Raw genomic sequence first — 12165 nt, 5'->3', positions numbered from 1 at the left:
TGGTGGCCTCCAATACTTTCCCACTGCACATATGCAAGCTCGACCACAGCGCTGTGTGATAAGCTCCAGTTCTGCCGTGTCAGACGGGTGGCCTACCCTCACGGCTCACTGCGGCACGCCAGCGCAGCGCCGGCAGGCTAGGCAACCCCTCCAACACGCCCACCAGTCCCAGCAGCGCTGGCTCTTTGGCTGGCTCCGGCCGATTGGGCTGGGCCCGTTCGATGCTCTTCGATGCTCTGCGTCGCGCTTCGGCTTGGCACGGACCACGCAATAAAAATGCCTGTCCGTCTAATTGTGACAGCAAACGATCACTGTCGGCTACTGCTGGTTATAACGGCAGCCCGAGGCGCCCCCCGCGAGGACCGAGCACCAGTCTGCTGCTAACTTTTGTACCGATCGCTCCTGCCGGCCACACACACACACACACACACACACGCGCGCGTGGACATGGCTGACGATGGCGTAAGTACGATAGTGTCGAGTGTGCAAAATTACCTTTCATTCGAGCGATTTTTGGAGTTTCTTCTCGTAAACGGCTGGAGATTTTAAAAAGTCATGCATGTCATATCCATGGCTCGTTTTATCTCTAGCCCTGTGCGAGATACGGACTCGTAAAATCTCAATAAATGTCAGGTTTGCACGCCTTGCCCCTAAGAACGCGAACCACTCGCCAGAATTCCATCTGAATGGCCGTTTTTAGTCGAAATTTCGACCGAAAATAGTGTTGTTTGTCAAGTTGTTTGTGACTGTCTCGTACTCTTTGCGTTTCTACGCCGCGTCGGAGCCGACCCATCGACAAACACACTGCTGCGCAGGAGGACAAGCTGACCCAGGAGCAGATTAGCAGTGAGTAGACATAAAATGTAGCAAAGCTAATTAGTCAAAACGAGAGATAATGTGGCGCGGACTCCTCTCTCTGGTCCGCGTGCGGCCCGCTTATCGCTTTTCGAAAAGCAGGAGTGTGTGCGGTCAGCAGAAAACCAGAAATGTTTTTTTTCTTTTGCTGCAAGTGCTGAGGAAGGCGTTCGACTCCTTCGACAAGGAGAAGAAGGGCTGCATCCACACGGACATGGTGTCCTCCATCCTGGAGCTGTTCGGCCACAAGCTGAGCGGCAAGGTGCTGTGGGACGTCATCCACGAGGTGGACGTGGACGGTGAGCACTCTTGCACTACTTAAAAATACATAAACAAGAATTGAACATTAAAAAAAATTAAACATCGTAAAAAATTGAACATCGCAAAAAAATTGAACATCGTAAATGAACATCGGAAAAAATTGAACATCGCAAAAAATTGAACATCGCAAAAAAATTGAACATCGTAAAAAAAATTGAACATCGTAAAAAAATTGAACATTGTAAAAAAAATGAACAAAGAAAAAACATAGACAAAAATTAGACATAAATAAATTTAAACAAAGAAAAATTTAAACATGGAAAAATTTTAACATAGAAAAGAAATGAAAACATTGTTGAAATAAATGGTCGGTGTGCTTGTTAGGATCGGGCGAGCTCGAGTTCGACGAGTTCTGCATCCTGGCCGCCCGGTTCCTCATAGAGGAGGACAAGGAGAAGATCAAGGGCGAGCTGCGGGAGGCCTTCCTGCTGTTCGACCGCGAGGGCAACGGCTACATCACCACGGACCAGCTGCGCGAGATCCTCTGGGAGCTGGACAACACCATCACGGCCTCGGACATGGACCAGATCATGGACGAGATCGACGCGGACGACTCGGGCACCGTGGACTTCGAGGGTGAGGCAGAGCACGACGAGGACGCCGGTTTGGCATCAGCTTTTGCAGTGGAGTGAAACCCGGACCTCTTTGTGTGCTGCAGAGTTCATCGCCGTCATGTGTGGAGACGACTAGAGCGGGGCTTCCGAATAAAAAACGGCTGTTCAAATCGCGAATCTCATCTACCAAATATCACTCAACTTTTTTCTTCTTTTTAAATTGACTATTGCTAATGAAATAAATGAATGTGTTTTGTAGTCCCTCGTTCTGTACTCAGCAGTCTGGCGAGTTTCTTTCAGTTCGTGTCCCCGCGCCTTGCGCTCTCTCCCCCGCGAGGGGTAGGCCGCCCATGCCGCACGAATGCAGCGAGGGTTGCCGTCCTGGGCTCTGCAGGCGCCCCGCTGCCGGCACCGCGGCACCGCGTATGCCAGAAGGCCTGGTCCATGAACGGTGCTACAGGAGTCTTCTCACTCTCGTGTACCTGATGGCGCGAGCCGCACAGTGGGCCAGAAGACCGGTGGAGGTGCCAAAACTCTGAACGCGTTTTGAGCTCCAGAGTCACTAAATAGAACCCGAACCGAGCGTGTGACCCCACCAATGGATTCCTCGTTCCGAGAGCAATTCATTGGTGGGGTCACACGTTCGGTTCGAGTCCCATTTAGCGACTCTGGAGCTCAAAACGCGTCTAGACTTTTGGCCGCCTCCACCGGTCTTCTGGCCCACTGTGCGGCCGCCTCGAACGCCGCCCCGATCTTGACCGCCCGGCCGCCCCGGCCCACTTAGGCTGGCGATGCACGGAACGCGTGCGGCGTGCAGTGCGGTGCCGTGCGGTGCAGAGCAGTGCTGCCCCTGAAACAATCAAGTACAGCTGATTGTTGGTCGTATTTCTGGCCGGCTGCAAGCAGGCTGCAAGCTTTGCGAGCGCTGACAGATCAGCCGTGCGCAGCAACAGGCCAGCCACGCCAGCGCGCACCGCCCGGCAGAGCAGCGCGGCAGAGCAGCGTGTTGACGGGCAGGTGCCGGCCGAGCCATGGTGAGTACTGCGAGGCCCGCGAGGCCCGCGAGGACGGCGCGCGCTGGACCGGTCACCGGGACCGGGACCTCGGCGTCGAGGGCCCTCTGGTCACCGGGACCTCGGCGTCGAGGACCCTCCGGTCACCGGGACCTCGGCGTCGAGGACCTTCCGGTCACCGGGACCTCGGCGTCGAGGACCCTCCGGTCACCGGGACCTCGGCGTCGAGGACCTTCCGGTCACCGGGACCTCGGCGTCGAGGACCTTCCGGTCACCGGGACCTCGGCGTCGAGGACCCTCCGGTCACCGGGACCGGGACCTCGGCGTCGAGGACCCTCCGGTCACCGGTGGACCGGACCTCGGCGTCGAGGACCCTCCGGTCACCGGGACCGGGACCGGGACCTCGGCGTCGAGGACCCTCCGGTCACCGAAACCCGGACCTCGGCGTCGAGGACGCGCTGGCTCCAGCTCAACAATGTCCCAGAATGCGACCCAGAAAAGTGACGAATCACCGTTTCTTTCTTGGCAGGAGAACCTCGACAGGCAGCAGATCGCGAGTGAGTATTGCTCCATGGCAGTGCCGAAATTCCAAGTGATGTGTATAGAAAGAAATGGCACAGGAAAAGTAAACAAAAATCTTGGCGCGTGCCGACAGTGTTGCGGAAGGCGTTCGACTCGTTCGACACCGAGAAGAAGGGCTGCATCGGCACGGACATGGTGGGCCCCATCCTGGAGATGTTCGGCCAGAAGGTCTCCGGGAACGCGCTCAAGCAGGTCATCGCCGAGGCGGACGCTGACGGTGAGTTGCACCACGTTGGGGGCGGGCTTGGAGGAGCGGGGTGTCTGACTGCCGGTGCCGACAGGATCGGGCGAGCTGGAGTTCGAGGAGTTCGCCAACCTGGCGGCCAAGTTCATGGTGGAGGAGGACACGTCCATGATGCGGGACGAGCTGCGGCAGGCCTTCCTGCTTTTCGACAGAGAAGGTGAGCTCTGAAATGATCGTGAAAACTTCAGAAAAATAACAGAAACGGAAGTCGTATTCCCACGATATACCAGAGTCGCAAGGGTTGCCAACCTCAGCCTGCCTACTAGGCAATATCTCTCTCGAGAACTTGCCCGCTGCAGCCCTTTTAACACTGGCCTATTGTGAGAAATTTTGCCTACTTTTGTGGTGTGCCGGTGACTCATTTGGGTGTCGGACAGGCAACGGCTACATCACCACGGAGCAGCTGCGCGAGATCCTCTGGGAGCTGGACAACACCATCACGGCCTCGGACATGGACCAGATCATCGAGGAGATCGATGCCGACGGCTCCGGCACCGTGGACTTCGAAGGTGCGTCCGATCCGGTCGGATATCGATGGATCGATTAATCGAAACGCAGCCATCAAATGAACCATTTACATTTAAATCCGATAAATCCATTTATTTTCCTTTTGTCTCAGTCTTTGCGTTCTTCTGGATTTCAGAGTTCATGGCAGTCATGTGCGGGGACGACTGAATGCACGCCGCAGGCCGCACCTACACCATCAGAAACCCAGCTGCTGGAATTTCATCACAAGAATCCACCACCCGAATCGGCCGCGGTTGAGCTGATCAAGAATAAATTTCTGTCTAATATGCATTCCTAACAAAATAAAATGTTTAGTGTACTAATCAAAATTTTCTTAAAATAAACATTTTTTTCTGAAGTAAGCATAGTTTTTTGTCACCTTGTTTACCTACACCGACGGGAGCCAAGTGGGAAATAAGAATATTTTGAAACCGAAAAGGAACGTCACAGATAGTAGTTTGGCCCGGACAGTGTTGGAGGGTAGCTGGCGCAGGCGGGCGGTCCCCGTCGTGCCTGAGATGCCTCGCAGGGCAGCCCCGCCAATGCTGCCAACAGAAACAACACGGGGCGCCCCACACTGTGAAAATGTGGGTTGCCACTCGAGGGCAATACTGGCACCGCGACACGCTGAAGAGAGCTCCAAAGAATACGGCCCCGTCGAGGGAAACGATTTCCCGCCTTCGGAGATTCAATCACTTTTTGACCAAATGTGGGAGTTTGGTCCCAAAAATCGTTGAGGTCAAATGAAGGGCATGAAAGGGTAGGGTCTTGAGAACGCTAGGGCGTTTGACGGCAACTAGATGTGGGACGATGGATGTACCACACGATGCAATGTACCGGGGTACAGCCACCGCCAAAAAAAAACAAACCCGGTAGATAACGCGTAATAACGACTTAATTCTGCTTACTGTTTGGGTGACGGCATTATTTTGAGCAGTTACTAACAGTTATCCTGCAACTATGGGTTCCAAAAATCTCTATTTTCGAGGAGGCACATGGGGTACAAACGTCGCGCTCGGTGGTCGCATGATGAATGTACCCCCCATGGGGTACAACCATCGCCCCGGTGAGTACCAGCGTGACTATACCCATGTAAACCATCCAAGGTTGGCACTGTAAGTATATTACGCTCTTTTATGGCGTTTTTAGAAATCAACACGTTTGGTGGCCATATGTTCATAGTTAAACTGTTAGTGTCCCAATATGTCCTATAGGAGAACCTTGCAGTAGGGCCATCAATGTTTTACGGCCATGGTACACCTCGTATAACTGTATGATGCCCCAATCCGCGTTATACAACCATCGCTCCGTGATGGTATCCCAGTCTATGACAAGTAAACTCTCTCATAATGGTGATTAAACCACCTACATGGCCTAAGCCCATTCCGGGAACACCGGTGGTCCCGCCATGAATGTCCCCCCATGGGGTACAACCATCGCACCCGGTGGCCCGCCATGAATGTACCCCCCATGGGTACAACCATCGCACCCGGTGGTCCCGCCATGAATGTACCCCCCATGGGGTACAACCATCGCACCCGGTGGTCCCGCCATGAATGTACCCCCCATGGGGTACAACCATCGCACCCGGTGGTCCCGCCATGAATGTACCCCCCATGGGGTACAACCATCGCACCCGGTGGTCCCGCCATGAATGTACCCCCCATGGGGTACAACCATCGCGCCCGGTGGTCCCGCTATGAACGTACCCCTCAAGGGGTAAGCACGCACAGGGAAGTCACACGGAACACACGGCGCCAGCCTGCCACTCTGTTTGCGGCAGGTGCGCCCCCACCCCGATGTCAATGAGCGTACAGCCCCTCCAAGGGTCAAGGGTAGGGTTCGCTAATTATACGGGTGACCTGCAGCGCCCTCGCATGTCACTTCCCCGCCCCTCCCCCCACCCTCCCCTCCTCCCTCCCCCAGGCAGGGCTGATTGATACGAACCACCTCCACTTTGACTCGCGCCTCCAAGCCGTTGACACCGACGGGATAACCTTTCGCCGTCACCATGGTGAGTTTGCCCGGAAAAAACGCCACCGGGGCAAGGCTCCGGTCCACAGTGGGCCAGAAGACCGGTGGAGGCGGCCAGAATTCTAGGCGCGTTTCGAGCTCCAGAGTCGCCAAATGCGGCTCGAACCGAACGTGTGACCCCACCAATGGAGTGCTCTCCGAACGAGGAATCCATTGGTGGGGTCACACGCTCGGTTCGAGTCCCATTCAGCGACTCTGGAGCTCAAAACGCGTCCGGGATTTTGGCCACCTCCGCCGGTCTTCTGGCACACTGTGCGGTCCCTGTTAGGCGGCCGTTCGAAGACGCCCCGTTTTCCCGCTCCGCTCCAGCGGCTCATTCCCCGTTTCCGCTTCCGGTTGCAGGTCGAGGAGCTCACCAAGTCCCAAGTGAAGAGTAAGTCGACCGATTTGTGGATTGGAACGCGGCCGCTGGCCGCTGCTACTTAGGCTGTGTTGTTATTGTTGTTGTTGTTGTCGTGCGGTCGTGACCACTTGCTTCGCCTCGCTTGCAGTGCTGGAGCGGGTCTTCCAGGGCTTCGACAAGGGCAAGACCGGCAAGATCAGCACGGACGAGATCTACGACATGATGGAGCAGATCGGGGCGGGCCTCAACAAGATCGCCATCCAGCAGATGATACAGGAGGTGGACACCTGGGGTGAGTAGAGTGAGGGGGGAGTGAGCGCCTGGGGGGCGGGCAGCCCAACCGACGCGCGTGGCAGTGCGGTCGCCACCCCGGCCGGCGCTTCGGCGCCCTCTCGCCCTGTCTTGGCGTTGGCGGTCTCCTGTTTTCTGGAGCACAGCGCCACTCTCAAAGGCGCCACACGGAAAATTGGGCGCACCCCTGCGCCATCAAATTCTTTCAGAGGAACGCTGTGCAGCCACAATACTGAGCTATTTTCCAGTGCAGTGCGATACAAATGTGTTAAAGAACTGAGAAATTAGTTCGTAATATGCAGAAAGTGGCTATAAGTTACTGAGTATCCGGGTTGCTACCTTCGCTACTTTTCAAGAAAAAAGCTCAACAGGTACTTAAGTGCAACCTAACCAGCGATGTGTGTGCCGCAGCCACGGGCGAGCTGGACTTCCATGCCTTCGCCACACTCGCCTCCAGGTTCATCGTGGAAGAGGACCCCAACAAACTGCGGGACGAGCTCAGACAAGCCTTCCTGTTCTTCGACAGAGACGGTGAGTTGGATGTGCTCTCTCTCTCTCTCTCTCTCTCTCTCTCTCTCTCTCTCTCTCTCTCTCTCTCTTCTCTCTGTCTCTGTCTCTGTCTCTTCTCTGTCTCTCTCTCTCTCGTCTCTCTCTCCCTCTCTCCTCTCTCAGGTCGGGCCCCACGAGTGCGAGAGAGACGGAGGGCGCCTCGGCTCCGCACTGGCGCTGACTGCCGACAATGTCATGCAGCTGCAATAGGCAAATGTGGGTCACGCCACTTCGGCAATGGCGACGTTAAAGCGCTCCGCGAGAGGGGGAGGGGGGGCATTGGCACACGCGTGTATCGCGATTGGACAACGCGGCCAGTGGACGGACGAATGCCGTTCGGACGGACGGACCCCGACGGCGCAGTCAAAGTCACGGACCGACTGACCGATTCCAACCCCCTGAAATAAATAGAAATAAATCTGCCGGCCGGGGCCGCCGTGGATTTGCCAGAAGACCGAAGGAGGTGGCCAAAATTCCACACGCGTTTTGAGCTCCAGAGTCACTGAATGGGGCTCAAACGGAACGTGTGACCCCACCAATGGATTGCTCTCCGAACGAGGAATCCATTGGTGGGGTCACACGTTCGGTTCGAGGACTGTTTAGCGACTCTGGAGCGTAGAATTTCGGCCGCTAGTCGTTGTCGGCGTGTCTTTGAAACGCGAGACGCGGCGCTGTCGCAGGCAACGGCTACATCACGACGGACCAGCTGCGGGAGATCCTGTGGGAGCTGGACAACACGATCGGCGTCAGCGACATGGACCAGATCATCGAGGAAATCGACGCCGACGGCTCTGGAACTGTGGACTTCGAAGGTGAGCGAATTTACCCGATCCGACTCACTCACTCCGCTCCGTCTCGTCGCGCTGTCTCTCTCGCACCCCTGCGGGCCGCGCCGTGAGTGTGACAGAGACAGAGCGACGAAACGGTCTGCTAGCGCGCTAGCGCCAGCACACAGTGGGCCAGAAGGCCGGTGGAGGCGGCCAAAACTCTCGACGCGTTTTGAGCTCCAGAGTCGCTAAACGGGACTCGAACCGAACGTGTGACCCCACCAATGGATTCCTCGTTCGGAGAGCAATCCATTGGTGGGGTCACACGTTCGATTCGAGTCCTGTTTAGCGACTCAGGAGCTCAAAACGCGTCGAGAGTTTCGGCCGCCTCCACCGGCCTTCTGGCCCACTGTGCAGCACCTGTAGCCCGAGGCAGCGGCGCGGCCGATGCATTTCAAGGCCCCCGTCGCAGGGGTGCGTCCGAAGCGCCACCCCGGCACGCTCCGTCTCTGTCGCACTCGCGGCGGCCCAGCGCGCTGCAGCGGGAGCGACAGAGACGGGAGACGACTTGGGCCGTAGCCGTGAGCGCCGCAGACTGCAGCAGAGCTTTGCAACAAATTCAACCCCGCTCTCTCTCTCCCTCTCTCCTCTCTCTCTCTCTCTCTCTCTCTCTCTCTACCTCTCTCTCTCTCTCTCTTTTGCAGAGTTCCTAGCCGTCATGATGGGAGGCGAGGAGGAGAAGGAGAAGAAGTTTGTTGGAGAGTAGACCTGACGCGACCTGTACACCATAAAAGGAGACAATAAATTATTTTTCTATTTATTCCCTTCTCATTGCAGAGTCCATTCATTTATTTCGTGCGTACGTTGGCCAGCCCGATTAGACAAGCGGGCCTTTACCTTCGCTGCATAACAAACTTGTCTTGATGACTTTTTCTCTGTCGTGACGAAAAGAAATGTCGAAAAATATCAAGACGTTATTTTTCTTGAGCCGCCTAGAAGAGGAAGGGAAAAAGAGAAAAATGTGATACACATTCGCGCCATCGATCAAGAGGTAGCCCGGCCCTCGGCCCGGCGGGCAGCGCGGATGCGGTCCACTGCAGCGCGGGGGCCGCGTCGGGGGAGGGGGTGGGGGAGGGGGAGGGGGAGGGGAGGCAGCGCTGTCAACACAGCCGGGGAACATACCTATCAATTAGAGCAGGCCGACCGCGGGCCTGGACCGTTTTCCCGCCATTTCATACAAAGTCTCAAGGCGCCCGCAGCCAACGCACTAACACAGACACACAGACACTCACACACCTACACACACACACACACACACACACACACACACACACAAACCGACCGGACCAGATGGACCGCTTGGCAAATTTTTGCATAATTGGCCGCAAATCACGTTAGCGGCGGTGGCGGCGCGTGGCGGGCGGGGCGGACCGAGCCGCGCGGTTCGGGACACGGCAGGACACGGCGACCCCCCGCGGTGCCGCGGTTCGCGGAGAGGTGTTGTGCCCCGGGCAGTTCGGCTGGTGAAACCGAGTCAAGTCGGTTGCTAATGAAGCAGTGGAGGTGCGTCTGTTTCGGGGTGCGCGACGATCGTCCACGGCCGTAGACGCGATGTAGCGGTTCGGAAGAAAGGCTGTGAAAATCACAATAAAAATGCAGCGACAGAGAGGTTCCTCCCAGGCACCCTCTCATCGTCTCAAATGGAGTTCGTTTTATAGCGGGGCGGGGCGTGGCGGGGCGGGGCGGGCGGGGCGGGGCGGGGCGGGGCGGGGCGGGGCGAGGCGGGGCGTCTGCACGCGCCGCGGCGTCGGCCTGCCTAGGCCTGCCGGACACGACTTGGACCTCCGCCATACCGCGGGCCGCCTCCGCCACCCCGCGCCACCTCAGGGTGCCCCCACCCCCCACCCCCACCCCTCGCGACCACCGCGGCGAGCTGAGCCCCCAACGAGCTGTAAGCGCCCCTCCCTACACAGCCCCGGGCCCAGTAGAGCGTTGTGCTACCATTGTTTGCAGCGGGCCCCGTCCCCTGCACCGCCCCCGCCGCCCCCCGCCGCCCCCCCCCCCCCGCCCCCCCGCCGCCCCCGCAGCGCGGCGTGGCGCTAAGGCGCGCGCCGCAGGGTCAGGGTCGGCCTGTCGATGCGTGCGTGTGTTCGTGTGTGTGTGTGTGTGCGCGCTCATTAAGGTGACCCCCATGCCCCCACACCAAGTGCTCTGCACTGCACCGCCTTTGCCCCGCAGTGAGAATCGCTCCGATGCATCGAGGTCGTTTTCTTCCAACCACCGCACGCTGCCTCTCTCGCACTCATGGGCCACTCCCAAAGAGGTGCGAGAGAGACAGAGTGACGAACCGCTCTTCTCATTACAGATTTGCGATCCGTTCCGTTCCCCGAAATTCGGCGCGCGGGCGGCGGGATTCGAACCCGGTCCTTTGAAGATGGGGTGCGGCGCGCCAGCACGCTCGGCCACGGCGGAGGTACGTGTCCCTCGGCGCGCTGCACGCGATAAGCCTCTCAGTGCATCGCAGTGCATCACGCCGCCTGCATATTCATTGCAGTGGGGCAAGTTTAAAATGTATGGCTCTGGGCGGCGCCGGGCCCCCTTTTACCCACGCCCCTTCATCCCGTCTGTCCTCCCGCCTTTCTTCCCCCGGCCAACCAAACGGGACGGAAAAGGGACGGACAGACGGACAGACAGACAGACGCGGCGAGGATCACGATGGATTACCTCCTTGGACGGGAGTCTGGAAAACACGGGGCCAACTCGTAAATATTTTGTAAAGCAAGGTAGTCAGCGGCGGACGGACGGACACACACACCCCACAATTTTTTGGGAAAAAAAACCATCTCTCTTCCCTCTCCTCTCTCTCTCTCTCTCCTCTCTCTCTCTCTCTCTCTCTCTCTCTCTCTCTCTCTCCCTCCCTCCTCCGCAACACTGTAACCGCGATGTAACACGCTGTAAAGCTCGCCGAGGCGCGGGACGAGAGGCGGCGTGCTGACGAACGTGGCAGGTTATAAATACGTGCGGCGGACGCAAAGCAGGCGAAGCGGGCGAGGCGGGCAAAGACGCGCAAAGACGCTAAGGCCCCAAAGCGATGCATCTTCGCCGCGGAGCGCCGCGCCGAGGGAGACACGCTTCGGCGGACTCATTCCGAGAGTCGTTTTCGTCGCTCTGGCTCTCTCGCACCTGCGACGGCACGCCCCATGAGTGCGAGGGAGGCAGAGCGACGAAAACGACTCTCGAAACCAGTCCGCTGCGCGCGTGCGCGTCGGCGAAAGGCTGCAGCTAGCCGCCCGTCGGGTTCACGAAACTATCCAACATCCGCACTCATTTTATTTTATTTTCCCCTGCCAGGCAGTTTTTAGTTTCTTATACGCTTCAAAGATCACGCCGTACACCGAACGGCAACCATTTATTTGAGTGCAGAACAAATGTCTTCAACAGAAATCGGCCATTCCAGGCCTTGCAACAACTTTCGGCCCTTCTGTGAAGGTCGAAGGTCAAAGGTCACTCCCCCGCGACCCCGCGACAGTGCAGGCGCGGGGGGAGAACGCCGCCGGGGACGCGTGCAACATTCCAGGAAGTGTGGCGCTGCAGCCGCCAAGGCGCGGATCTGAATTTTTTTTGTTGTTGTTGTTGTTGTTGTTGCTTTTGTTGTCTTTGTTTTGGCACGCGCGGCGCCTTTCTCGTGCAAGGACGCACCCGCTGCAGCCAGCGCAGCCAGACCCACAACACACGGCCGGTCACCTCGGGCACACTGCTACCCCTCCCCTCCCCTCCTCTCACCTCCACCCCCTCCCCTCCTTCCCTCTCTATCTCCCAGCCCCCCCGGGGACAAACAAATGGCGCTAACAGGCTTGAATGGCTCATGTCGTACGTAGATGCATCGGAGGGGAAGGGGGAGGGGGAAGGGGGTTATTTGCAGACGGCCGCACCCAAGTTTATTGACCACTCTAGAAGTGCCAGCAGAAGCTCGAAGGAATAATGGCAACTCGTGTGTGTGTGTGTGTGTGTGTGTGTGTGTGTGTGTGTGGCGCCTATACCCGTGGGAACCGAATGTCATTCGTCGACTCATCCACCGCGCGAAACCTTTCAAGAAATTTATGCC

At 57.5% G+C, this 12165-nt stretch overlaps 3 protein-coding genes across 3 annotated transcripts; all 3 read left to right on the top strand.

The window, feature by feature from the left end:
• Positions 1–331: 331 nt before the first annotated feature.
• On the top strand, positions 332–1988 carry LOC117639314 (troponin C, isoallergen Bla g 6.0101-like). The gene is made up of 5 exons (XM_034374859.1): positions 332–462; positions 816–846; positions 1011–1154; positions 1501–1752; positions 1835–1988. Exons 1-5 carry the CDS (start codon positions 448–450, stop codon positions 1864–1866), a joined length of 474 nt encoding a protein of 157 aa, XP_034230750.1. The 5' UTR covers positions 332–447; the 3' UTR covers positions 1867–1988.
• Positions 1989–2631: 643 nt separating this feature from the next.
• On the top strand, positions 2632–4438 carry LOC117639513 (troponin C, isoallergen Bla g 6.0101-like). Its single transcript, XM_034375252.1, has 6 exons — positions 2632–2764; positions 3273–3300; positions 3399–3542; positions 3607–3726; positions 3947–4078; positions 4213–4438. Exons 1-6 carry the CDS (start codon positions 2762–2764, stop codon positions 4242–4244), a joined length of 459 nt encoding a protein of 152 aa, XP_034231143.1. The 5' UTR covers positions 2632–2761; the 3' UTR covers positions 4245–4438.
• Positions 4439–5997: 1559 nt separating this feature from the next.
• LOC117639512 (troponin C, isoallergen Bla g 6.0101-like) lies at positions 5998–8891 on the top strand. Its single transcript, XM_034375251.1, has 6 exons — positions 5998–6090; positions 6453–6483; positions 6602–6745; positions 7156–7275; positions 7974–8105; positions 8765–8891. The coding sequence occupies exons 1-6, from the start codon at positions 6088–6090 to the stop codon at positions 8824–8826; spliced, it is 492 nt and encodes a 163-aa protein (XP_034231142.1). The 5' UTR covers positions 5998–6087; the 3' UTR covers positions 8827–8891.
• Positions 8892–12165: the final 3274 nt, after the last annotated feature.

This window comes from Thrips palmi, unplaced genomic scaffold (genome assembly GCF_012932325.1).
Source record: "Thrips palmi isolate BJ-2018 unplaced genomic scaffold, TpBJ-2018v1 HiC_scaffold_11, whole genome shotgun sequence".
Classification (NCBI taxonomy): Eukaryota; Metazoa; Arthropoda; class Insecta; order Thysanoptera; family Thripidae; genus Thrips; species Thrips palmi.
Note: the sequence above shows the minus strand (reverse complement) of the source record. Positions and strands in the feature narration are given on the sequence as shown.

Coding starts and splice junctions, on each gene's coding strand:
- LOC117639512 (XM_034375251.1), top strand. Junction 6,484..6,601: donor CACCAAGTCCCAAGTGAAGA/GTAAGTCGACCG, acceptor CCTCGCTTGCAG/TGCTGGAGCGGGTCTTCCAG. Junction 8,106..8,764: donor TGGAACTGTGGACTTCGAAG/GTGAGCGAATTT, acceptor TCTCTTTTGCAG/AGTTCCTAGCCGTCATGATG.
- LOC117639513 (XM_034375252.1), top strand. Junction 3,727..3,946: donor CCTGCTTTTCGACAGAGAAG/GTGAGCTCTGAA, acceptor GGTGTCGGACAG/GCAACGGCTACATCACCACG. Junction 4,079..4,212: donor CGGCACCGTGGACTTCGAAG/GTGCGTCCGATC, acceptor TCTGGATTTCAG/AGTTCATGGCAGTCATGTGC.
- LOC117639314 (XM_034374859.1), top strand. Junction 847..1,010: donor GACCCAGGAGCAGATTAGCA/GTGAGTAGACAT, acceptor TTTTGCTGCAAG/TGCTGAGGAAGGCGTTCGAC. Junction 1,753..1,834: donor GGGCACCGTGGACTTCGAGG/GTGAGGCAGAGC, acceptor TGTGTGCTGCAG/AGTTCATCGCCGTCATGTGT.